We start from the raw sequence: 23,895 nt of genomic DNA on the forward strand, positions 1-23,895 counted from the left end.
GGAGGAACAGACACGGCCAGCACCGGCACCGGCACCGGCATCGGCACCGGCACCGAACGGGGCGGGGCGGAGGGCCTGGAGAGGAGACGGGCACAGGGGACAGCTCAGGGGACAGAGCAAGGGACAGGCATGGCAGTTCCGGGGTACGGGCGCGCTGGCACAGGAGGCCAGGGACCAGGCCAGCACAAGGGACAGATCAGGGGACAGGCAAGGTCGTCCTGGAGGACAGGCACGGCTGGCACAGGGGACCGAGGATCAAGCCAGCATGGCCAACCAAAAGAACAAGGCAGAAGACAGGCACGGCCAGTGGAGGGGACAGGGCAGGGGACAGGCATGGCTGGCACAAGGGAGTGGCGATCAAGCCAGCATAGCCAGCCAAAGGGACAGGGCAAAGGACAGCATGGCCAGGGCAGGGGACAGGCATGGTTGCCCCAGGGCATAGGCACGGCCGGCACAGGGGACAGACACGACCATGCCAGGGTACAGGCACAGCTGGCACAGAGGACAGGGTATGGCCAGTGCGTGGGTCAGGCACAGCCACAACATGGGACAGGGCAGGGGACAGGCGTGGCCATCCCAGGGAAGAGGCACAGCTGGCACAAGGGACAGGCATGTCCGGAACAAGGGATAAGACAGGGAAAAGGCATAACCATCCCAGACAGGCTGGGGACAGGCACAGCTGTCCCGGCCCCCCAGCAGACACCCCAGGGGACCAGCCCCGAACCCCAGCCCTGCTTGGGGAAGGGGCCCAGCCGAACCCCCGGGGCAGCAGTGCAGGGCCCAGCCCCACCAGGGCAGCAGCAATGTCCGAGCAATGTCCAGGGCCGAGCCCAGGGTCCCTGCACAGGCCGTGCCCTCAGAGCGCGCTCTCCTTGCAGGCCCCGCTGAGGCTCCGGGGGCGGCTGCGCTCCAGCCGGCGCGCGGACAGGAGCCGCCGCAGGGACGAGGTGGAGCTCAGGTCCCCGCAGCTCTGCAGGTGGATTCCTTCGTGGGGCCGCTCTGCGCCCGGCCAGGCACTCCAGGGAACCTGCAAGCCATGGGGACAAGCTGCAGCCACAGGGATGGCAGCCCTGCCCGTGACACCCCTGCCCGTGGCACCCCTGCCCGTGGCACCCTCCCGCACTCACCCCCCTGTGCTCGACCCTCCACGCTCCATTGCGGCCAGGTGGCACACGGGGCAGGAGGACAGAGGTGACAGGGACGGCAGAGGCGTGCCTCACGCGCCCACACTGGCATTTGGGACAGGTTGGTTCCCGTCAAGGCCTCCCGGGCTGCGCAAGGACTCCGGCGTCCCGTAAAGCTGAGTTGTCGGGATGTCCCAGCAACTGCCTCCAGGTGCAGTGACTCAGGGGCAAAGCCAAAGCCATTGCAACAGGCATGATTTTCCCACCTGTGGCTCCGGTGGGGATCAAGGAAAAGGAGCTGCCCCCCAGGAAGGGCTGGGCAAGGACAGAGCTGCAGGAAGAACGCTCTGCCTGCAAGCCAGGGTGCCGACACAATGGGGGTGTAGCAGAGGAGCCGAAACAATGGAAGGGTCAGGGTGGAGGTGTTGATGGGGAGAGAAGGGAGGGAGAGTGTGGATGGGAGTTCTCTGGGAAAGAGGAGTTGCCCATCCCCTATAGCTTCCAGAACCCACCTGTTTGTGCCCGTGGAAGCTGTGCCCAGACACCTCCATGCCAGCTGCCAGGCTGCGCTTGGGTCTCTGCAGGAACCTGGCCACCAGCCCACGGGTGCCTCGGTAGCCCTTGAGGTCCCCCAGGGAGCGGGTGGTTGTCTTTGACAGCTGCTGTGGCACCTTCTTGCAGGGTGGCAGCTTGTTCTTCCCCACAGAGCCGGCCCGGAGCAGCGGCGGGGAGTCACAGTGGGAACGGTGGAGCAGGCAGGCCTCAGAGCACAGCCCTGCAGAGTGGGTGCTGTCAGACACAGGACACTGCTCTGACAGTCCTGTCCTCATCATCAGACCCGGGACACTGCTCTGACAGGCACAGGACACTGCCCTGATGGATCTGTCCCCACTGTCAGAGCCAGGACACTGCTCTGATGGATCTGTCCCCACTGTCAGAGCCAGGACACTGCTCTGATGGACCTGTCCCCACTGTCAGAGCCAGGACACTGCTCTGATGGCTCCATCCCCATAATCAGACCCAGGACACTGCTCTGATGGCTCCATCCCCATAATCAGACCCAGGACACTGCTCTGATGGATCCATCCCCATAATCAGAACCAGGACACTGCCCTGATGGACCTGTCCCCACTGTCAGACCCCAGGATGCTGTTCCCAGCAGAACTATCCTCAGAGGCCTGGGGTTCTGCTGTCTCCCATCCCCAGTCAGCAGGAGCGGTCCCACCACTGGTTCCCATTGTTCCAGGCCCAACAGGGTCAGCTCAATCCCCAGAGGGCTACAGACACCCCCCCGTGCCCCCTTTGTATCCCAGTACATCCCAGTGCCCTGACCTGTATCAGCGGAGGAGTCGGACACGGTGTCCTCCAGTGCTTTGGTATAAAGTACTTCCCTGAAATCTGCTGGGAGCAGAGAAAGCTCTCAGGCCCCAGGCAGCACAACCCTCCAGTACCACTGCTCCCAGGCCAGCAGACCTCCCCTGCTCCCCCCGTTCCTTCCCAGACTGGCTCTAATCCCACCTGGCCGCAGGAAAACACAGCCAAACCCTGCGGCGCATCCCGGCTGCACGGCACAGGCGCTGCCACACTTCCCATCCCGTCCCGGAGGTCGTGGTCACCTACCAGCACGGCCGGCCATCGGCACGCCGGGGTCACTGTGTGACCTCAGGAGCGGGCGCGGGGCCAGCCCCGGGGCCGGGGACGAGGGGCAGGAGGTCTCGCTGTTGCGCCGGGGGTGGCCGGGGCGGCCGGTGGCGGTGTCCGTGGAGCGGCCACCCCCACGCCCCTGCAGCGAGGAGCCCTTGTCCTTGAGCCGCACCTCGGGGAAGCAGGGCCCGGCACAGCGAGCCGGCCCCACCAGCCGGTTGCAGCTGTGGGTGACGGCTCCCCCCACCAAGATGCCATCGGGGCCGGGCTCCGCGGTGGAGCAGGAGTAGGATCGCTCACCCCGCACGCGGGGCTGGGGCGTCTCCTCGAAGGGGCCCTGCAAGCCCAGCGTGGGGCTGCGAGCGTGGTGGCTGCACTGCACGCAGTCCACGCTCAGGCAGTAATCGGCGCGGCTGCGCTGGATGGAGCGGAACAGGACGTAATCGACGGAGCGCATGGAGCCCTGCAGCTCCAGCAGGCACGAGTCCTCCGAGGGGCTGCTGTCCCCGGGGATGTCCATGATCTCGGACATGATCAGGGACCCGCTGTCCATGGAGACTGCAGGGAGAGGACAGGCACCGCTGAGGAGCTGCCGGGAAGAGCCGGACCTGCTACGGCCCCGCTGCCATCCCCGTGCCCGGGGGGAACATTCACCTTCCCCGCTGAGCACGATGGAGGGGACACGGTTGCAGGTGCAGGTGTGGGAGCCCTCTGTCATCTGCGAGTCGAACAGGGTGGCCTGTGGGACAGCAGGCTCAGTGCTCAGCTGAGCACGAGCCCATCCTGCCCAGCCTGCCCTGCCCACGGCCCCACGGCCCCCACCTGGCTGTCTCCCCGCAGCCCCATCACAGTCTCGTATGATGGGGGGAAATCGGTTGGGTAGAGGGGCACAGGGCTGTCCATGGAGCCATTGTAGGTGATGCTGCGGAGGCAAGAGCAGAAAAGCCACAGTGGGTGGGACAAGCCCAGCCTGGGGGCGCCCGGGCCCCCTGTCCTACCAGCCTTGCTCCCAGCTGGTACCTCTGCGCATCCGTCTCGGAGCTGCAGGTGTACTCAGGTGGGTAGTAGGGGGGCGGTGGCACTGGAGGCACAAACTCCTCGAAGTCCATCATGCTCTGCAGAAAGGTGTCAGGTGGGGACGTGCATTCCAATGTCACAGAGCTGGAGCGCTGTGGGACCAGCTGCAGGGAGAGGGGAGAAGGGAGAGCTGAGACCTCCTGCCCAGAGATCCAGCAAGGGATGTGCATCCTGGGCTTTCAACTGCACCTGGCTGGGGCCAGGTCCTGCCCTGGCACCCCAGGGACCACCCCTGCTCCCCAGCCCTGTCTGCTCCTGGGCCAGAGCTGGCACTCACCACATGGACGATGTCAAGGGAGAAGATCTGGATGCAGCACACGACAGCAGAGAGCATGCAGATGATGGTGGAGAAGATGGTCAAGCCACAGACACTGAAGAGGAGATCCTGGGGAGCAGTGGGGTGAGCTGCAGAGCCCGCAGAGCATGGCCGGGTGTGCGGCCGCTTCCCAGGGAGCCCTTGCATCCCCCTGCTCCTCCACCTTGAGTGCCACACGGATGCTCCGGCAGTTGGGGTTGGGGAACATGGTCAGCGTCTCGCTCTGCTGGCTGCAGGAGGCGGGCGGGGGCTCCGAGCGGGCCTGGCAGCAGACACACGTGTCCCTCTCCTGGGGACAAGAAACACTGCGAGGAAGCTCTGGATGCCGCGCTATCCCCTGAGAGCCACCAGCACACCAGACCCCAGCACACCAGCTATCCCCTGAGAGCCACCAGCACACCAGACCCCAGCACACCAGCTATCCCCTGAGAGCCACCAGCACACCAGACCCCAGCACACCAGCTATCCCCTGAGAGCCACCAGCACACCAGACCCCAGCTCCGCAGCTCCCTGTGTCCCCAGAGCCCCACAGCCAGGGACGAGCCGTGTGTGGAGGCCTGGGGGTCTCTGCTCAGCCTCACCCTCTCACAGGCCTCCAGGGTCTTCACCAGCTGCGCGTTCTGGCACGACAGGATGGAGCCGGCGAGGCTCAGCATGACGCCCAGCACCGACAGCAGCGTGAAGAAGGCGATCTGCAGCGGGAGGAGAGGGGCTGCGGGCTGCATACCCGGGGGCACGGGGCGGGGGCGGTTGCTCGGCCTCCCCATCCTGGGCTCCCCTGCCTCGGAATGGTGTCCCCCCGACACCTACCACCAGGGTGAGCGGCCGCTTCCAGGAGATGATGCCGACCAGCCCGGACAGTGCCAGCTGCAGGCGCACAAGCCCCGGGGTGAGCACAGGGAGAAGGCCCTGTTAGGCAGTGGGGCCCCGAGCAGCCCCTGCCCACGGGCAGAGCCCCCTGGTCCCTGCAGGCCTGGAGCCAGCCCAGGAGCCGTGGGGCTGTAGGAGCAGCCCTGGCGCCACAAGATGGGAGAAACTGCTGATTCAGGGCCTGGGGACTGCGGGCTGCTCTGGCTGGGCAGCAAACCCAGGCCAGGATCCATGCTGTACGGTCACCACGGGGGACCCCGGGTGCTGCCCTCACCCCAACACCCAGCAGACAGAGCAGAGCCCCCATCGCCACCCTGTCCCTGCCCTGTTGTCACTGTGGTGCCCCCACACCCCTCCCTGCCCGTGGCTGCGTACCCCGGTCAGTCCCCCGCACCCCTTGGGGGTCCCCATCCCTCACAGAAGTCACCCTGGGGGAGCCCTTGGGATTTTCCCACAATGCACCGCGGCAGCCACGGGCAGAGGGTGGGGGAGCAGCGGGGCTGCCCTCCCCTGGGACCGGCGGCAAGCTCGGCCCCCGGGGAGCAGTGCAGCCCCCTCCCCGCGCCGCCTCGGCCCTGCACTCACCGAGAAGCCGGCCCAGGACGGGCAGGAGTGACGGATTTTGGCGGAGGGAGTGATGGTGGCCGCCACCAGGCTGAAGGTGACGATGAGGACGCCCAGGATGGCTTGCACGAGACCCAGGACCAGCAGGACCTGCAGCCAGGTGCGCTGGAGGCGGAGGTGGGTGAGGCTGCGGGAGCTGCGGCCGGTCAGCGAGCGGCTGGAGTCGGTGGGGGAGGGCATGGCCGCGGCGGGCGGCGGCTCGGGGCCGGCCCCGGAGCGCCGGGGCAGCCGGCGGCACCGCGCCAGGACCGCGGGGAGCAGGAACAGCCGCTCTGCGGGGCCGGGCCGGGCTCCACCTTTCGGCCTGCCGGAGGATGCTGACGGTGGCTCTTCACTGCGCCGGACGGGGGGGCTCGGGCAGCGCCCACGGCCACGCGGAGCCAGGGCCGCCAGAAGCTCCGCGGAGAACAGAACCGGCCTCGCCGGTCCCTGTGCACCCAGGCCGGGGCGGGCCTAGAGCCGCCGGCCGGAGACAGAGCGCGGCCCCGGGACCGCCGCCTCCTCTCTGGCCGTCGGTGGAGCGCCGGGCCCCCGCCGGGAGATCATCCCGCCCCGCGGGGCCCCAGAGCCGCCGCCCGGGACGCGGCCTCCGGGGCAGCGCCAGCAGGCGGGAGCCGCGGTCCGGACCGGAGCATCCTCCGCGGGCGGCGGGCGCAGAGCCGGGTCCCGCCGCCGGGCCGGTACCGGTAGGGGCGGGCGGCTACCGGCGGTCCGTCCGCCCCGCGCCCCACAGCCCCGGCGCCGCGCGGAGCGGCGGGCGGGGACGCCGGGCCGGCGGAAGGCTGCGGCCGAGCATCGCCGCCGCCGCGCCCTCCGGGATCGCCCGGGGCCGCAGCTGGAGGCGGGCGGCGGAGCGCCGGGAGCTGCGGGGACGGTCCCACAGGCCGGCGGCTGCTTGGCCGCGCCCGCTCCGGGGCCGCCCCTGTGCGGCACGACGGGAGCTGTAGTCCATCCACACCACCCCCGGGAGCGGCGACACCGGCAGCGGCCCCGCTGCTCCCCCCAGCCCCGGTAGGCGCACGGAGATGGCGAAGGAACAGAGTGAACCTTCATTTATTCCTTAAATAAACCGGGAGCGGTCGGGGAACAGCACACGGGGAGCAGCCAAGGAGGCGGGACCCGCGGAGGAGCCCCGGCCGCAGCGGGACCGGGAGGGCACCGGCCCCCACAGCTGAAGGCACAAAGCCTCTCGCCAGCCCCGGAGCTGCAGGGACAAACCGGGAGCATCCGAGAGGAGATGGACTGAAGCAGAATGCATGAGACCTGTCCTGGGGATCCCCAGGGGCACCAGGGCAGGGGACAGAGGGCAGGTAAGGGGGCACGGGGCTGCGCACGGGGGCTGGCTCAGCCCCCGAGGAGCGTGAAGGCCTTGGCTGAAGGGTGCTGGGGGCAGCAAGGGGTCACAGTCCTCGAAGTGGGTGGGGAGGGGGACTGGAGGAGCTGTTCAGCCCTCCCTGGAGGCAAGGGGGTGCCATGTAAACGCCAGGGCTGCTCCTCGGCACCCAACCCAGCTTTGGGGTCCACGTGGGCTAAAGGCAGGATCCCCACAAGCAGCAGCTGCTCTAGCTCTGCCTGTCCCTGCCCTGCTCTCTTCGTCCCTGTGCCTGAAGAGAGGGAGAAGATGGGGAAAGGGACAGGACAAAAGCACAAGACACCCTGGGGAAAGCACCAGCCCCATCCTCGTCCCACTGGAGCAAGCCCCAGGAGGAAGAGGGGGATGACGTTCTTGGCAGAGCATGAGGATCCCTGGGCACAAGGGGGGCAGGGGACCCTCCACACCCCGGGGCACACAAGTGTCATCACCAGGTGGGGAAACAGGAGAGCACAAGGAAGGCAAGTGACCGTTCCAGTCCCTGGAAGCAGCATTCCAGCCATCTGGAGGAGGCTCCTGCCCCCAGCAGCTGGTGCTGCAAGGGAGGGCGATGGCTCAGGGCTCGGCCTCAGCACTCCCCACCCTGCTCCCCCCAGTCTGCTGAGGGGAGGGGACCAGCACAAACCAGAACAGCCTCTGTCCGTGAGAAAAGGGGGTTAAGAGCAGCAGACGATTCAGGCACCAGCACTTCCAAGCTGGGATGAGGCAGCCTCTGACAGCTGATGTGGACGCACGGGGATCCAGTGAAAGTGCGACTCGGGTTTCCTCTTCCTCGGGAAGAGCCCCCGTGCGCCGGGGGGCAGGGCCGGGCACCCGCACGGCTACGGGGCGCGGAAGGCGTTGGTGGCCGCGCCCGCGGCGGCGTTGGCCGCGGCCGTGCGCACGGCCTGGTTGGAGAAGACCCCAGCTGCAAACTCCTCCTGGGCCTTCTGGAAGCTGGCACCCGTGCGGCGGTACAGAGAGTGGATCTGGAGGGCAGGAGCAGGCTGGGGGTCAGGGCTGGGGCTGCAGGTCCCCGGGAAACAGAGTTGTGAGGGCCCAAACCTCCCCCAAAGGGACGGCTCTAGGCTTTGATCCTAACCCACCTTTTTCAGCATAATGATCCCCAGCACAGCCACTGCCGTGAAGGACCAGGACACCAGGATCATCATCACACCCACGGCCGTGTTAGTCCGCAGTGCTATCAGGCTCAGGATCCAACCACTGCAAAACAAGAGGTTGTTGCCCCCATGTTCCTCTTCCCCGCCCGCCTCTTGCCTTTCCAGGGTCAGCACACGGCGCACCTGAATCCCCAGTTTGGGATGCCAATGGCCTGCAGCACATACATCACGTTCTGGGCAAAGAAGACGAAGAAGAAGACAAAGAAGTTGAAGGAACTGTCGCTCCTGGGAGGAAGAAATGGGCAAGGTTAGGCCACAGAAGGAAGATCTCAAGCTTTCCTTAAAGCAGGAGAACAGGGAGCTCAGGGTGGAACAGCACATCCCGCAGAGCCAGAGGCCCCCAGGAGCTGGAGCAGGTGCACAGGGCTCAGGGACGCACCTGAAAGCTTTGTACATGGGCCGATACCAGCAGACGAAGGAACAGGGCGTGTAGAGCAGAGCCCAGAGGATGGAGAGGCCAAAGCCAGAACCGGATGTGGGCTCCACGCAGAACCAGGCCAGCGAGGACAGGAAGTTCAGGAAGAGAGCAATGGTGCTGGCTGAGGGAGAGGACAGCGCTCAGGAGCCAATCCAGGCTCCCCCAACCCCCACGACCACCTGTTCATCCCAATTTCCCCAGAGCAGCAGCACAGGACATTCATTCTTCCACCTGCTCCCAGGCTCTGCCCCGGAGAACTCACCCATCCAGAGGTAGTACATGGTTGTAACTGTCTTCTGGAAGTCAGCAGGGATCTCCACGGGGATGTCCTGGTAGAAGCAGGGCTTCACCGGGCAGAAGGACGGCAGCGGGGGCCAGTTGTTGAGCCTCGCTGCGGACGGAAGGGGGTGAGGAGCAGCCAGGAAGGGTCCAGGGGGGGCCCATCCCTGCCCAGCCCCGCAGCCACTCACTCTGGGAACCGCCGAGGGCCGCGTTCTGCAGCTCCCGCTCCCGCCGGTCCAGCTCCTCCGCTTTCCGGTTGAGCTCCTCCTGCCGCTTCAGCAGCTCCGCCGTGGCGGCGGCGGCCGAGGCCTGCGGAGCGGGGGACACAAACCCTGGGCTCCCGCCGGTGCCCGTGTCCCCCCGGCCCGGCGGCGCCTCCCCCCGTACCTGCGAACCGTAGGAGCCGTAGTTGCGGGGCTCGGTGGGACTCGCCTTCCGCGGAGGCTGCGCGGCCGCCGGTACCGGGGGCGGCGGCGCTACCGAAGGGGTCTGGAACGGCGGCGGTGGCTGCAGGGGAAGAGGGGAGAGGTGAGACCGCGCCGGCAGCGGGGAGGGCTCCGGTTCCCCGGGAAGAAGATCCGGTGCACGGGCAGGCCCCGGTGTCCGGGCAGGCCCCGCCGCTCACCGCGTCGCTCTCGAAGGGGTTGTAGCCGTCCAGCACAGCGCCGGGCCGGGCCTGCAGCGCCGCGGGGTCCTGGAAGGGGTTGTCCGGGAGCACCGCGGGGCCGCCGCGCTGGGCCATGGCCGGACCGGGACCGGGAGCGCGCTGGACCCGCGGGACCGGCGCCGCCGCCAGGCCCCGCCCCTCCCCGCCGCTGATTGGTCCCGTTGCGCCGTGACGTCATCGGGGAGACCCCCCCGCCGCAGGGGGCCGCTGCGCACGCGCCGGAGCGCGCCGGGCGGGGCGCGCGCGTGACGCGGCCACGTGTCCCGAGGTCACGTGCGGCGCACCCATCTCCCGCCCCCCGCCCCACCCCCTGCCCCGATTTTCTTTCGGGTCCCCCCGACAGTGGCGGCCGGGACGGGACCCCATCACCCCCCGGTATCCATCGCCCATCGCCCCCCGGTGTCCCGATATCCATCGCCCGTCGCCTCCCGGTGTCCCGGTATCCATCGCCCATCGCCCCCCGGTGTCCCGGTATCCATCGCCCGTCGCCTCCCGGTGTCCCGGTATCCATCGACCGTCGCTCCCCGGTGTCCCGGTATCCGTCGCCCGTCACTCCCCGGTGTCCCGGTATCCGTCGCCCGTCACCTCCCAGTGTCCCGGTATCCGTCGCCCGTCACCCCCCGGTGTCCCGGTATCCGTCGCCCGTCGCTCCCCGGTGTCCCGGTATCCATCGCCCGTCGCCTCCCGGTGTCCCGGTATCCATCGCCCGTCACCCCCCGGTGTCCCGGTATCCATCGCCCATCACCCCCCGGTATCCCGGTATCCATCGCCCGTCGCCTCCCGGTGTCCCGGTATCCATCGACCGTCGCTCCCCGGTGTCCCGGTATCCGTCGCCCGTCACTCCCCGGTGTCCCGGTATCCGTCGCCCGTCACCTCCCAGTGTCCCGGTATCCGTCGCCCGTCACCCCCCGGTGTCCCGGTATCCGTCGCCCGTCGCTCCCCGGTGTCCCGGTATCCATCGCCCGTCGCCTCCCGGTGTCCCGGTATCCATCGCCCGTCACCCCCCGGTGTCCCGGTATCCATCGCCCATCACCCCCCGGTATCCCGGTATCCGTCGCCCGTCACCCCCCAGTATCCCGGTATCCATCGCCCGTCGCCTCCCAGTGTCCCGGTATCCATCGCCCGTCACCCCCCGGTGTCCCGGTATCCATCGCCCGTCACCCCCCGGTGTCCCGGTATCCATCGCCCGTCGCCCCCCGGTGTCCCGGTATCCGTCGCCCGTCGCCCCCCGGTGTCCCGGTATCCATCGCCCGTCACCCCACGGTTCCCCCATGGTTCCGGGTCCCCGTCCAGCCGGACCTGCCAGGACAGCGGCTCCTCCTGCGTGTCCCCCCCGAGCCCTCACTCCGACCCCCGGTCCGGCTCCCTGCTTTTACCGGGCGGCCCCGGTGCCGTTCGCCTGCTGCCCGCGCAGCCCCCCCCGGTCCCCCCAGGCGTTACCCCGGGGGTCGCGGGGGCCACTCCAGCAGCTGTCACCGAGCCGGACCGACCGCCAGCCAGGGACTCGCGGCACGACGAGCACTTGGGGAATTTCTCGTGTGTCTCCTGGACCAGTTATTTATAGGAATCTCCAAATCCTGCCACTCCAGCTGCCCGTGGACTGCACGCTGACCCCCACCCGTGTCCCGCTCGGAACATGCAGCCGTCCCTGCCCTGTCCCCTCCCAGCGCTCAGCAGACTGCTACAAACACCCTTAAGCCTCTGGACAGACTGACATATGAATCCCACAGGTGAGCTCCCACCTCAGCCCAAAGCTGGAGCTGCTCCTGACAGAGGCAGAAGGTGTGGATTTGAGTTTTGGACACCAGCATGAGTTTGTTATTTTCTTGATGTCTAAGGTATGACTCAGTCAATTTAATTCTCCTGCAGCCTCGGTGTGGGGCCGGGCACAGGGGCAGTGGGACAGGATCTGCCCCTGCTGCCTCAGGTGAGGTGAGTTGGCATCACAAGCCCATGGAGATCACTCGGTGTCACCCTTCTTGAGGCTCCAGGTGAAACCAGACATTTCCTTTCCCCTCTGCATGGTGACAGCCTGGCACAGCCTGATGGTGCCACAGCAGAGCACGTCTGTCACCCACACCCCAGTGAGACCCAGTGTGACACAGCCCCAGCAACGCCCAGGGAACAGCCCAAAGCAAGGCCAGGCCTCCCCGCAGAGCTGGGAAGAATCAAAAGGACACAGCCAGCCCTGGGGTGGGTGTAGGACAGCTGGATGTGGGCTCCTGACAACCCCTTTTCCAACAGCCACCACCAGCACCAGTGCTCCCCAGCTAAGGCTGAGAGGTTCCTTCAGGTAAGAGATCAGCTGTCTGAGGGCCCCACTGTCCTTTCTCCACCTCCCACCCCAACACTGCACCCAGGGTATGAAGAAAGGGCCAGTCCCTGGTTTTCTGCCCCACACAACAGCACCTACTCAGGTCCAGCTGCAGCCCTGATGGCTAACAGCAGTTCCTACTCAGTGTAGGCTTTGGAGGAATGGTGCAGGTGGATACAGCTGGACCACAAAGTTCCTTTCATCCCTCTCCTTCCCCCCACAGGACACAGCAGAACAACCCCAGGATCAGCTGCTGTCGGGCCAAACCCAGACCAGGTGCTTTATTCACTTCATATTTATTTTTCACAAAGACTGTACAAAATTCTTATAAAACTCTGGTGTGGGGATGGGCTATGACATTGATCCAAAAAATAATTCCCATGCAGTCCCACCAGTTCCATAACTTACAAGGAAACAGATAAGCTACAGAGAGCTGCAAGTCCTGGAGTATTTACACCGAGGAGGGCAGGAACAGGAGACAAAGCAACACAGGACAAGAAGTATTTACAGCACAGACACACAGGCTCCCCCTCACCTCACAAGAACGGCAGCAGCGACAGCAGGTCAGGCCCGTGGTGCTCCTAGGCCGACAGAGAATCTGGGCTATTTACAGTATCTCACATATTAACAGCTTTACAAACGTGTCCAGGAAGTTCATCTCATGTATAAAAAAAAAAAAAGCACCAAGTGTCTGAATAGAAATCACACAGGCCTCCACGGGGGCTAGAATCCGAGGGCTGGCTGGCACCTGTGGCGTCACCGGCTGATGTCCCGGCTCGAGTCCCACATTTTTGTGCTGGGCTCCATGCCTAGCATGTCAAAGAAGGGGTGCTTGAGGGCCTCGGCCAGGGTGACGCGCTTGGAGGGCTCGTACTCCAGCATGCTCTCGATGAGGTCGAACAGGCGGTGATGGTCCTCGGCCTCTGAGGTCAGGTATCGCTGCCAGGTGGAGGGGGAAGGTGAGGCTCAAGGAGGCTACACCCCGTTCTGGGATGTTCCCTGGTTTGTTCACACCATCACTCAGCCTGGAGCTGAGCTCTGCACTCCTCTATCCAAAACTGACAGATTTTCCCACACCCTCCCTTCCCCAGGCACTTCCTGAACTTTCCATGCTCTCCTTGTCCTCCACTTCACATTAAACTCAGGCTGCTGCAGCTTCCTATTGCTAGGACAGCCACGGCTCCCTTCAACCACTCTTCTGCTGGCCCAAGCTTGCCCAGAGGGAGAATCTGAGGAGGGGCCAAGCTGCCTTACCCGCAGAGGTTTGCAGTTCTCCCGAACATAGCGTCCAGCTGAGGTGTTCTCGTCCCAGTCCAGGCGGCCGTGGTAGAAATATTTCTGTTTCCTGTCAGAGCAACAGCAGGTTACACCTGAGCACAACACACCCTGCAGCAGCAGCAGCAAGGTGCCAGCCCCAGAGGGACACAGCTGGCTGGCTTAGCAGGCAGTTCCAAAGTGGGATCTCCCCCAGGGAGAACCACTGCCCGTGGAGCAGGAGGGGCTGGCAAACCTGCAGTGCCCAGCTGGCCTTGCTCACCTTGTCTTCCGGACCATCCGAGAAGGAATTGGCCCCAAGATCCTCTCCATCATGGCCAGGTGCTCCCGGTTGTCATGTGTCTGGGAGACAGAGATAAAGAGAAGGCATGGAACAGATTCCAGTGGTTCTGCCTCCAGCCCTAGGTTTTCACCCACCCAGAACCCCTTCCTGGCCAACACCTTGGGTGTCTCTACAAGACTGCAGTGATGGAGGGACCCCCATCAGTCTCAGGGAAGCAGCCAGCATCCTCTCACAGCTGGGAAATAACCCACACAACACAGTTCTCACCTGGAAAAGGGTGAAACCCACATAATACTCAAAGATGATGCAGCCAATACTCCACACATCACAGGGCTGGCTCCAGCCAAGCTCTGAAAAACAATGTTGTTTAAATAAATGATCCAGTTACAAACCCAAGAGTCCAAATCCCTCTTTCTTTTAGAAATAAATAACTGATAAAAAAATAAATAACATCCTGTTCCAGCCAGGCTCCTGGTGCTCTGCTGGCAACATACTGCCCAGCTGGCAGCACTACCAAACCACCAGCTGATGATGGATCAAGGAATCAGCAAGGTTGGAAAAGACCTTCAAGATCACCAACTCCAACCTGTGACCAATCCCCACCTTGTCACCCAGTCCAGGACACTGAGTGCCATATTGAGCCATTCCTTGGACACCTCCAGGAATGGGGACTCCAAGCCTCCCTGGGCAGCCCCTTCCAATGCCCAACCACCCTTTCCAGGAAGAAATTCCTCCTGATGTCCAACCCTGGCACAACTTGAGGCCATTTCTTCTTGTCCTGTCCCTTGCTCCCTGGGAGCAGAGCCCAAGCCCCCATGAGGAAGTTGTGGAGAGTGAGAGGGTCTGCCCTGAACCTCCTTTTCTCAGGTGAAACAAACCCAAAATAATGACAGGGCTGTAACCATGGCCTTCTCAGAAAACAGCACTGCAGAGCTGTTAAATCAAGCACTTCCCATCTCCCAGGGCAAACCCACAAAGTTCCTGAATGATGTGGAAGCCCAACACTCCCCAGCCCAGTGGGCAAGCACTCAGTGCCCTCAAAGGGCACACCTGCCCTGGCAGAGACCCAGTGGCACCTTACCCAGGATGACTTCAGGGGCCCGGTAGTGCCTGGTGGAGACGATGGTGCTGTGATGCTCGTGGTCAAACGTGGCACTGCCAAAGTCCACCACCCTGATGGCCGTGCTCTTCACACTCCTCTCATCCCGCTTCTGCACGGGGCACAATGGGATCCATCACCTGGGAGCTCCAGCCCCTGCCTTACACAGCTGAGGGCACCACGGGAGGGGAAAGCTTCGGCAGCCCCACAGCTCAGCCCCAAACAAGCTCCCACCACCAGCCCACCACACCTGGGGTCACCGCGGCTCACTTAGCACTGCCTGGCAGAGCATGCACAGCTCTGAAGGACTGCATGGAGTCCACATCCCCTGGGGCTGTGTCTGACTCCTCTGGCAAGGTCAGGGACACCAAGAGGAGAGCCAAGTCGAGGCAGGGTGTTACCTTTTCCAGGTTGTAGGAGAGCTCGTAGTCAGAGTTCACGAAGAGGATGTTCTCTGGCTTGAGGTCAGTGTGGGTGAGTTTATTGTCGTGCAGAACTGAGGGAGCAAAGAGAGTCTGGGTGAGGGGAGAGAAGCAGAACAAGGCTGCACCCCCCCAAAAAAAGCTACCACTGGTTCAGTTTGCTCATACTGGCACCAGTTTAACCCACATTTCAACCTGGGTGTGAACAGCCAGGCAAAGCCCAGGCCACGATGCTTCAGCAGAAGCACAAAGATTTATTGTATTGATCACCAGAAGGTGCAGGGGGGTGGATGATGGAGTGCTCTGAGCTATTGCCAGCCCACAAGCAGAAAATGAAGAGGATTCATTCCCAGAGGAGCAGGAAGGCTCAGGCTCAGAACCACAGCAAAAACTCATTGCTCTGGGCCACCAGTTGCAGAAGTGCAACCTACTCAGCTCCCCAGGTCAGCCCAAAGCAGGGGAGAGCAGCAGGGAACACTTACACTTCACAGCCTGGCACACCTGGAAGGCCATGTGCCGTACTTGGTGGATGGGGTAAGGCAGGTAGTTGTTATCCTTCAGGAAATCAAAGGTGCTGAGCCCCAGCAGCTCGAAGGAGATGCACATGTGGCCGTGGTAGTCAAACCAGTCAAACATCCTGACACAGAGACTGACAGAAACATTCCAGTTGGGAACAGCTCTGCAGGCACCGCTCAGCTGTGTCACCCCTGTGTCAGGCTCCTCCTTTCCCTGCTCAGTCTGTATCTCACAGCAAGGCAAGATGCTTCCAAAACTATCTAGGATCACATTCAACCACACAACACCAAGCACCTCTTCCACCCCAGCCCTGAAACCGGCCCTTCCTGCTGAACACCAAGAGCACACTCACTTTGTGTTCTCAGGATCCTTCTCGTTGATTTTCTCCAGCACGTTGATTTCCAGTCGAGCAGCCTCTTTGTATTTCTCTACGTTTTTAATGATTTTCAGAGCAACACGTGCACCACCCCTGTGGGAGAAACAAAGCACAAGGTGAGCCCTGAGCAGGTAACAGGGCTGTGCCCTGTGAAAGGGACCTTCTAACCAGCCTCCCTTGCTCAAGCAGCTTATTATTAAGGGGTGTCCCCCAAAGGTTTCCCTTTCCCTCCCTACAAAACAGCCCTCAAGCTTCCCCGAGCGCATGGGCAACACAAACAGGGTGAGAGCCTGGAACAGCAGAGGATACTGGAAACCAAGAGACTGATTTTCACCCCCAGGCTCCCACGTTATGCCCAAAAGGCTCCGTTGCCAGCTGTGGCCTCTCCTTTCCCCACATACCTTCGGTGATCCATGCACTGCACCACTCTGCCGAACGTGCCTTCCCCCAGGGTGCTGATAATCTCATCTGGGAGGGAGAGAAGGAGAGGGAAGGAGCTGAGAGAGGGAGCAGGACCTGGCTGCAGCGATACACAGGGCAGAGGAGAATGCATTGCAACACCTAACCTGCACACAGCTGGAGAGACCGGAGCAGCGGAAGGCTGACACCGGCTGCACAAGGCAGCTGCCCTAATTCCCTGGCACTTCAGTAACAATACACAATATAAACGTAGCTTTAACAAAAGGGGAAGGCAAAGGAGAGGGTTTCTCTTTAATAAACAATGAAAATAAAATGAAACAGAAAGATAAGACAGATCTGCGACTGCGATGGGAGCTTAACTAGAGAGCTAAATTATGTTACGATTTGGCTGTACATCTTTCTTGTAGCCAGTCGCCGACGCGATAGATCAGATGCCCCTCGTCGTCGTCCTCCACACTCTTGGCCCTTCTGCTGCTCTGTCGACTCCGCTGCTGGCCCAGGCAGACAGGGAATTCATCATTCACCAATCAGATTTTCAAACCAGCGCAGCAGCCAGCGTCACGCATTGGTTGGTTTGGAAATTCACATGGTTGTTTGAGGAGGGGTTGCAGGAGGAGATTCCCAGCCAATTCATACGGCACAGAGGAATATATAACGATAGGGATATTGCAAGGGAACATGTCAAGATACAACACACTAGCTCAGAAAAGAAAAAAACAGTTTGCTTTTCGTTGTAGCAAAAAAAAAAAAAAAAAAAAAAAAGAAAAAGAAAAAAAAAAGAAAAAAATAAGAAAAAAAAGAACCTACAAACAGCCCCAACCCGAACCAGCGTGACAGCAGAGCTGTCAGAGTGAGGGAGCTGAGGGGCATGGAAAAGGCTGGCTGCTCTTGCTCCCACGGGGCCTCAGAGAGGAACAGCACTGGCCTTCGGGTCCTGGGGACTGCCTGAGCACGCTGAGGGCCAGAGGCCACGGGGAGGGGCTCCCCGGCCCCACGGCCGCCACAGAGCAAGGGCAGCAGGAGGCAGGTGCTGGGAGGTCCTGCACAAGCCCAGGCTGCCCCCACAGGCACCCCTATCCCACTCCAATAACCGCCCACACAGCTTCCCCCAGCCCCGACACTCAGGGAAAGATGAATTCCAAGATTTCAGAAAAGCAGCTCTAGATACAATGATCCATCCAAAACGGAAAGTTCGCAGTGACTGCCTGGGGAAAGACGGACAGTTCTTCCTAGACCCTCCCCCAAAGAAGCTGATCCTGGAAGGACTAACTTCCAGAAGAGAAGCAGAACCCAACAGGGAACAGGGACAGCCTGGGATGAGGCAGATAAGAGGTTTATGCCGGAGAAGAGAAAATTCCTGCCTTCGGTTCCTCAGCTAAGTGTCCCCATACCTGGGAGCAACCAGCCAGCAGACTTGGGACCCAAATCCAGCCCCCAATCCCCTCCCTGGACACAGAGCCAGAACAGACCAGACAACACTGAGAGCTCCACACACAGAGCAGAGAATATGTCTGGGGTCTAACAGAAGTGGAAGGTGAACAGCAGAACAGACAAGAAGAGAAAGCCAGGGATGCTTCTGGGAAGAGCCTGCGATGGTTCTGCCTCCACCTGAGCTGAGTGCTCCAAAAGCTCTGCTCCTCCGCAAAGCCCACATCAGCTGGGCCCACCCAGGAGGATCTTGCTCTGGAGCAGGTTCTAAACCCTCAGAGCCAGGGCCTGAAACAGGGACCACAGGGGCAGTCACCTGTCACAGGCTCTCTGGGACTGGGACCAGCTGAGCGCTGGCTGTTGGAGCCTTGCACAAATCCTGCCTGGCTGGGGCTCCTCCATGAGCATCACTGAATGGGAGGAGATGCAGCACCACCCTGGGAACCCGCCAGCCTCGCGGGGCACTCCTGTCCTCCCACCTGAGCGGGCAACACTGAGACAGGGCCTGAGCCACCCGTGCCCAGCTGGCACAGGGCAGCGCCAGCCGCGGCGCGCAGGGATGTGGGCAGGAACGCTCCGCACCAAAACTTCTCTAACACGCAGTTCAAGCCGACTCCGAGAGAGTGTTAGAAAGTGAGTTTTCTACTTACCCAGCTCAGCACCTGGGAGAGAAAGGTTACAGGGCAGGCGCGGCACAGCAGGATACTCACCGATGAGGAGCGGCTAAAGGACCGGCTGCGGCGCCGCCTCCGCCTGTGCTTACGCCGGCTGCTTTTGCAGCTCCGGTAGCTGCCCTCGCGGTCCCGGGAGCGCCGGTACTCGTAGGAATGTCGGTACTCGGGCTCGTAGTAGGCATCGCCCCGCTCGCGGCTGTAGTCGTTGCGCCGGTAGCTGTCACAGTAACGCCGGTCGTAGGCCCTTCGGTCTGCAGAGTGGTCGTCGTAGCTGGGCAGGGGGAGGTGGAGGGGTGATGTGTTACTCTTTGAGCCGGGTGTTATGAGCTCGCAGAGGAACCCATCACACCCGAGATAGATCAGCTACCCCGAATGGCATAAAATTAGCAGGATGGCTTCTGAGGTAGTGCTGGAAACAGAAAAAGGTTTAATAAAAGGCAAAATAGCAAAGCTTTTATAGAGAAAAACCAAGCTGGGGGCAAGAGGTCCTTGCTCCTGCTAAAGCACCCCACAAAAGGGATTATTCCTTTTGTTCTCTTCTTTTTCTAGTGAATTACCTATGTGGTACCTCTTGCCCTCTGTCCAGTCGGGCAGCCCCAGGTCTGAGGTGAAGTCCCAAAGGTCTAACGAGGTGTCTTTGTACCAAATTGAGGAGAGAAGCTTTGGCGCTTTTTGCCTTTTTAAGCAAAGAATAATTTAGTCACTCCGTCAACGGGGGGCACATTCCTACATCGGGGAATGTTGAGGGGTTGGAATGGACTCGAAGATCATCATCACCTCTCACTAGACCAGACTGCCTTGTCCAATCTGGCCTTGAAAACTGACAGGTTTTGGGCATCCACACCCAACCTGTGTGCCAGTGTCTCACCACCCTCACAGGGAAGATCTTCTTCCTCATGTCTAGCCTAAATTCTTTCTCTTTCTATTTGTACCCATTACTCCTTGTCCTATCGCTACAGTTCCTCATGGAGGGTCCCTCTCCAGCTTTTTTGTAGGCCCCTTTTAATACTGGAAGGTGCTGTGAGATCATCACACAACCTTCTTTTCTCCAGGATGGAAAACACTCCCAGCCCAAACTCCCTCACAACCTTCTCTTCTCCAGGCTGGAAAACGCTCCCAGACAAAATTCTCTCACAACCTTCCTCCATGAGGAAGGTGTTCCAATCCTCTTAACAACTTCCCAGCCTCCTCTGGACTGTTCCAACAGTTCCATGTCCTTGTTATGTTGGGAACAACAAAACTTTTGCAATGCTTTGAGGGGTGGGAGCCCAAGGCAAGAAGCCATGAACTGCCAACCCTTTGCATAACAAGGAGGACAGGGACCTGTGTCCCAGCCAGGCGAGGGACGCTGAGGGACACTCTGAGCTGAGGACCCCAGGTCTTCCTGTACTGAAACTGGGAAGGGATAAAAGCTCAGCCGGTCCTTTGTTCAGGACCCCTCCTTGAAGGCACCAGCTAGAGCTGTTACTTTGTTATTGCACCCAGATTAAATCATTTTTAAGGACTGAGATGTCTGAGACTCTGCTGTGAGAAACCAGGGCTGAGCCAGTAAGAAAACTGGTCTGACTGGGACTGTGGGGTGTGTAGGGAGTCAAACAGAGCAAGCACTGGGTCACTGAAGCCACCTCTGTGAAGGGGCCTCAGTCCCAGCTCAGGTGGTGGAGTGGCACTGCCAGAGGGGCTCCTGGATGGTCGGACAGGGAAGTTTCCCTGACAAGGGAGTGAGGGGCTTTGGTGACAAGCACTGCCCAGGCTGTGACAGCTCAGAGCGGGCCCGGGTCACATGGAACCTGGGTGAGTATGGATGACTAGGCCGTGATTAAGGGACTGGAGCATCTCTCTTAATGAGCAGAGACTGTGGGAGATGGGCCTCGTTAGTCTGGAGAAGACAGAGGAAATCTCATTATTGCACATCAGTATCTCCAAGGCAGGTGCCAGGATGGTGCCAGACACTCTTCAGTGGCGCCCAGCGACAGGACGGGGAGCAAAACCATAAACTAAAACACACCACGTTCTACCTCTACACAAGGAAGAAGTTCTTCCCATGGAGGGTGGCAGAGCACCGGAACAGCTCATGCCCAGGGCGAGCGTGGGGTCTCCCTCTCTGGAGACATCCCACATCAGTATCACCAAAGCAGGTACCAGGACGGTGCCAGACACTTTTCAGAGGTGCCCAGCAACAGGATGGGGAGCAATGGCCATAAACCAAAACACACCAACACTACCTCAACACAAGGAAGAAGTTCTTCCCATGAAGGGTGGCAGAGCACCGGAACAGCTGCCCAGGGCGAGCGTGGCATCTCCTTCTCTGGAGACATCCCAAACCCACCCGGACGTGTCCCTGTGCCACCTGCACGGGGTGACCCCGGAGGTCCCTCCCAACCCAACCCCTCTGTGATTCCGTGCAAGAGGGCAGGCGTGAGCCCCGCTCACCTCCGGGATCGGACGTGGTAGCTGTCCTCCCGCCGGTGCCGCCGGTCCCGCTCGCTGCTGCTGGAGCGGGAGCGCGTCCGCCGCCGCTTGTGCTTGCGGCTCCGGTAGCGCTCGTGGTAACTGCCGCGGCTGCTGCGCTCCGACGAGCGGTACCTTCGGGAGTGCGGCATCTGCGGGGACAGCGGGGACCGTGAGGCACCCCTGGGGACAGCGGGGACAGCAGGGCACCCCTGGGGACAGCGGGGACCCTGCAAGGCACCCATGGGGACTGTGAGGCACCTGTGGGGATAACAGGGACCCTGTGAGGCACCCATAGGGACAGCAGGGACTTGTGGGGACAGCAGGGACAGTGAGACACCTGTGGGGACAGCAGGGACCCTGTGGCACCGATGGGGTCAGCAGGGCAGCATTAACAGCTGCATGGGACAGGAACACAGCATGAGTGAGTGTGCCTGGGGATCTGAGAAGAGAGCAACCTCTGAGAGATCCCAGAGCCCCAGGGACAAGGTGAGACCACCCACTTGCCCCGTGGTTCTCTTTCCCAGGTTGATACCCCTTCTTCACACCCATCTCTACTGCCCACAGCTCCAGGAACAGCTTCAGGAACAGCTTTTGCACCTTCTCTCTTTAAGCTGCCCAGGAAGGAGGGAAGCAGCACTAAGGAAGGTGAGGGAAGGTGAAATGAAGGCCTGGATATCACCAGAGTCCCTGGGCAATGTCAGAAATGGATTTAGAGAAAATCCTCAAAGCCTGACAGAAGTTCCAAAAGGTGGCCTTGCAAATAAGACTAGATACTTTGGAGAAACAGAACTATGAAAGATGCATTATAGTAGGACCCTTGAGGGGTAGTTTTAAATTATTTGCTTTAAGGTATTTACATCATGGTGTGGCTAAAACTGATAAGCCAAAAAAATGATTATAATGCATTGTAATTAAGAAATAGTTAGCTTCTGACTGTGATGACATGAATTGTAACACCTGTATTGTCTCACCCTTCACATGAGACTGAGAATAGAATAAATTTTTTAAAACACCTCTCAGTTGCCTCATCTCTGGGTCAGAAAAAGGCATAATCCAGCAATGGATGCCCAAAGAGCAGCTCCTCAAGAGATGCCTCAGGTTTAGTGCCAAGTGACATCTACACTTGGACACAAGGGTGGGGAAGGGTCTGGGGGAGCACACGAGGAGCAGCTGGGGGTATTTGGTCTGTTCACCTGGGACTGAGGGGAGATCTCAGGGGGCTGCAGCTTCCTCAGAAGGGACAGCTCTGGTCTCTGCCCTGCGTGACAGTGACAGCACCCCAGGGAATGGCTGGAGCTGTGTCAGGGAGGTTTTGGTTGGATATCAGGGAAGGTTCTTCCCCCAGAGGCTGCTGGACACTGCCCAGGCTCCCCAAGGAATGGTCCCAGCCCCAGGGCTGCTGGAGCTCCAGGAGAGTTTGGACACTGCTCCCAGGGATGCACAGGGTGGGGTTCTTGGGGTGTCCTGGGGAAGGACATCAGGACTTGCTGATGCCTGTAGATCCCTTCCAGCTCAGGAGATTTGTGACACACTTCCCTCTGTCCACGGAGACTCACCCAGGAGCAAACCTTCCCTTCCCAAAGGACATCAACAGAGCCCTGCAGACCCTCAGCTCTGCCCCTCTGAGGGAACATGAGAGGCTGGAGCCAAGGGGACACCGAGGTGAGACGGCACAGCGGGTGCAGCCCCTCAGACCCTGCCGGGCTGTGCTCCACGGCTCTCAAACATTCCCCACACCGACTTTGGAACCACAGAATCACGGAATGTTAACTGGGAGGGACCCTCAAGCCCACTCAGTGCCACCCCCTGCCATGTGCAGGGCCACCTTCCACTAGCCCAGGTTGCCCCAGTACCCGTCCAAGCTGGCTTTAAACAGCGCAGGGACGGGGCAGCCACAGCTTCTCGGGGCAGTCAGTGCCAGGGCCGCAAGAAAAGCCGGAGCTCCCTTTTCCCGAAAAGCTCCCGCGGCAATTTCCCCCATCCAAAATGCCCCCGGCTGCGTCCCCGTCCCCGCCCTGCGCTGACATCACCGGCAGGGCTCGGACAGGCCGAACCGGCCCCGGCCACGGCGCGATCGGGGGCACGGGCCCGGTACCGCCCGCACCGGGGGCTTTGCCCGGGCTTCCCCCGAGCCTCGCGGGTTCCAGCCGCTGACTGAAGGGAGCGCGAAGGCGGCGCTGGCGGCCCGCCAAGCCCCGGCTCGGTGGAACGAGCACTGGGGCTGCGTTCCGCAGCGGGGCTGGAACCGCTTTGGGGACGGTGATGGCGGCCGCGCCGGGCGGGGCCTCCGCCGTGCGGGGCCGGAAGCACCGGGACACCGGGAGAGACGGGTCGAGGGCGGGGCGGCCTCGGCGGGGAGGCCCCGACCCGGTTTCCCCGGGCCATCCGGCCCCGCCGCCCCCGCTGGAGCACCCAGGCCGCCGATTCCCACCGCGGCCCCGCCGGGAATCACAGACCGGGCCCGCCCCGCGCCGCCCTCACCGGCCGCGGCCTACCCACCCCGCCCCGGCCCGCGCGGCCCCACACCGCGCCGCGCCGCGACGCACCGTCCTCGCAGCCAGCCCGGTGCGCTTGTCCCACAGGAAATCCGTGATGGCGGCCGTGGGCCCCCGGGCCCCGCTCCAGCTCCTGCCGCCGCCGCCGATCCGGGTCCTGCCAGCCCGCGGGGCCGCGCACGCACGTACGCGCTCACGTACGCACGCACGTAGGCGCGCGCAGCTGCGTCAAACCAGGTGGGGCCGATGGGCGGGGTCAGACCCGAGGGGCGGGGAAGGCCACGCCCAGCTCCCCTCTTTGAGCCACGCCCCTTTCCAAGCCCCGATGGCGCGGGCCGAGGGGCGGGGCGAGATCCGAGGGGCGGGGTCTGGAAAATCGCCCCGCCCACTTCCTCCCCGAAGCCACACCCCGCACTCCTGACGGCGGCGGGACGGCGCCGAGGGGCGGGGTCGCGCTATGGGCGGAGCCTATGCGCCTATCCCCGCCCATCGCCTCCAGGAGCCCCGCCCCCTGCCTCCCCAAGCCACGCCCTTCCTCGCCCCACTGCCGCCGATGGGGCGGGGCTAGACATAAGGGGCGGGGCC

The 23,895-nt window shown here is 62.1% G+C and overlaps 3 protein-coding genes and 1 long non-coding RNA gene across 7 annotated transcripts; 1 reads left to right on the forward strand and 3 right to left on the reverse strand.

Moving 5' to 3' along the window:
* Positions 1-191: 191 nt before the first annotated feature.
* ENTREP3 (endosomal transmembrane epsin interactor 3) lies at positions 192-6,331 on the reverse strand. 2 transcript variants are annotated; one of them, XM_068175034.1, is made up of 12 exons: positions 5,617-6,331; positions 4,972-5,028; positions 4,743-4,853; positions 4,325-4,450; positions 4,123-4,230; positions 3,789-3,949; positions 3,591-3,690; positions 3,423-3,507; positions 2,745-3,326; positions 2,457-2,522; positions 1,637-1,899; positions 192-1,027 (listed from the first exon to the last, which is right to left on the reverse strand). In XM_068175034.1, the coding sequence occupies exons 1-12, from the start codon at positions 5,833-5,835 to the stop codon at positions 857-859; spliced, it is 2,049 nt and encodes a 682-aa protein (XP_068031135.1). In that variant the 5' UTR covers positions 5,836-6,331; the 3' UTR covers positions 192-856. The 2 variants fall into 2 exon arrangements, with proteins under 2 accessions (XP_068031135.1, XP_068031134.1); XM_068175033.1 differs by having other exon boundaries at positions 2,457-2,525.
* Positions 6,332-6,693: 362 nt separating this feature from the next.
* Positions 6,694-9,708, reverse strand: SCAMP3 (secretory carrier membrane protein 3). Its single transcript, XM_068175041.1, has 8 exons — positions 9,513-9,708; positions 9,275-9,394; positions 9,076-9,196; positions 8,868-8,996; positions 8,567-8,726; positions 8,311-8,412; positions 8,113-8,230; positions 6,694-7,995 (listed from the first exon to the last, which is right to left on the reverse strand). The coding sequence occupies exons 1-8, from the start codon at positions 9,627-9,629 to the stop codon at positions 7,849-7,851; spliced, it is 1,014 nt and encodes a 337-aa protein (XP_068031142.1). The 5' UTR covers positions 9,630-9,708; the 3' UTR covers positions 6,694-7,848.
* Positions 9,709-11,226: 1,518 nt separating this feature from the next.
* Positions 11,227-12,526, forward strand: LOC137463711 (uncharacterized). Its single transcript, XR_010993965.1, has 3 exons — positions 11,227-11,847; positions 12,092-12,144; positions 12,255-12,526. It is a non-coding gene; the product is annotated as an uncharacterized lncRNA (long non-coding RNA).
* CLK2 (CDC like kinase 2) lies at positions 12,149-23,526 on the reverse strand. 3 transcript variants are annotated; one of them, XM_068175037.1, is made up of 13 exons: positions 23,362-23,526; positions 20,795-20,964; positions 18,398-18,632; positions 16,654-16,747; positions 16,241-16,307; positions 15,816-15,932; positions 15,430-15,596; positions 14,927-15,021; positions 14,508-14,637; positions 13,694-13,776; positions 13,406-13,485; positions 13,123-13,213; positions 12,149-12,807 (listed from the first exon to the last, which is right to left on the reverse strand). In XM_068175037.1, exons 2-13 carry the CDS (start codon positions 20,962-20,964, stop codon positions 12,625-12,627), a joined length of 1,512 nt encoding a protein of 503 aa, XP_068031138.1. In that variant the 5' UTR covers positions 23,362-23,526; the 3' UTR covers positions 12,149-12,624. The 3 variants fall into 3 exon arrangements, with proteins under 3 accessions (XP_068031138.1, XP_068031139.1, XP_068031141.1); XM_068175038.1 differs by having other exon boundaries at positions 16,654-16,750; positions 23,362-23,525; XM_068175040.1 differs by lacking the exons at positions 16,654-16,747; positions 20,795-20,964; positions 23,362-23,526 and having other exon boundaries at positions 18,398-18,529.
* Between the last annotated feature and the right edge of the window lie 369 nt (positions 23,527-23,895).

Source organism: Anomalospiza imberbis, chromosome 29 (assembly GCF_031753505.1).
Source record: "Anomalospiza imberbis isolate Cuckoo-Finch-1a 21T00152 chromosome 29, ASM3175350v1, whole genome shotgun sequence".
Classification (NCBI taxonomy): Eukaryota; Metazoa; Chordata; class Aves; order Passeriformes; family Viduidae; genus Anomalospiza; species Anomalospiza imberbis.

What these genes read in the sequence shown, in the direction of transcription:
- ENTREP3 (XM_068175033.1), bottom strand. Translation starts at nt 5,835, where the DNA reads ATGCCCTCCCCCACCGACTCCAGCCGCTCGCTGACCGGCCGCAGCTCC. An exon ending in GCATCCGTGTGGCACTCAAG is followed by an intron (nt 4,231 to 4,324) that starts GTGGAGGAGCAG and finishes ACTGCTCCCCAG; the next exon opens with GATCTCCTCTTCAGTGTCTG. An exon ending in CATCGTGCTCAGCGGGGAAG is followed by an intron (nt 3,327 to 3,422) that starts GTGAATGTTCCC and finishes CTCTCCCTGCAG; the next exon opens with TCTCCATGGACAGCGGGTCC.
- SCAMP3 (XM_068175041.1), bottom strand. Translation starts at nt 9,629, where the DNA reads ATGGCCCAGCGCGGCGGCCCCGCGGTGCTCCCGGACAACCCCTTCCAG. An exon ending in ACGGCTCCTACGGTTCGCAG is followed by an intron (nt 9,197 to 9,274) that starts GTACGGGGGGAG and finishes CCCGCTCCGCAG; the next exon opens with GCCTCGGCCGCCGCCGCCAC. An exon ending in CATGTACTACCTCTGGATGG is followed by an intron (nt 8,727 to 8,867) that starts GTGAGTTCTCCG and finishes CCTCTCCCTCAG; the next exon opens with CCAGCACCATTGCTCTCTTC.
- CLK2 (XM_068175038.1), bottom strand. Translation starts at nt 20,964, where the DNA reads ATGCCGCACTCCCGAAGGTACCGCTCGTCGGAGCGCAGCAGCCGCGGC. An exon ending in GGTGTGCCAGGCTGTGAAGT is followed by an intron (nt 15,022 to 15,429) that starts GTAAGTGTTCCC and finishes TTGCTCCCTCAG; the next exon opens with TTCTGCACGACAATAAACTC. An exon ending in TCTCCTACAACCTGGAAAAG is followed by an intron (nt 14,638 to 14,926) that starts GTAACACCCTGC and finishes TGCCCCGTGCAG; the next exon opens with AAGCGGGATGAGAGGAGTGT.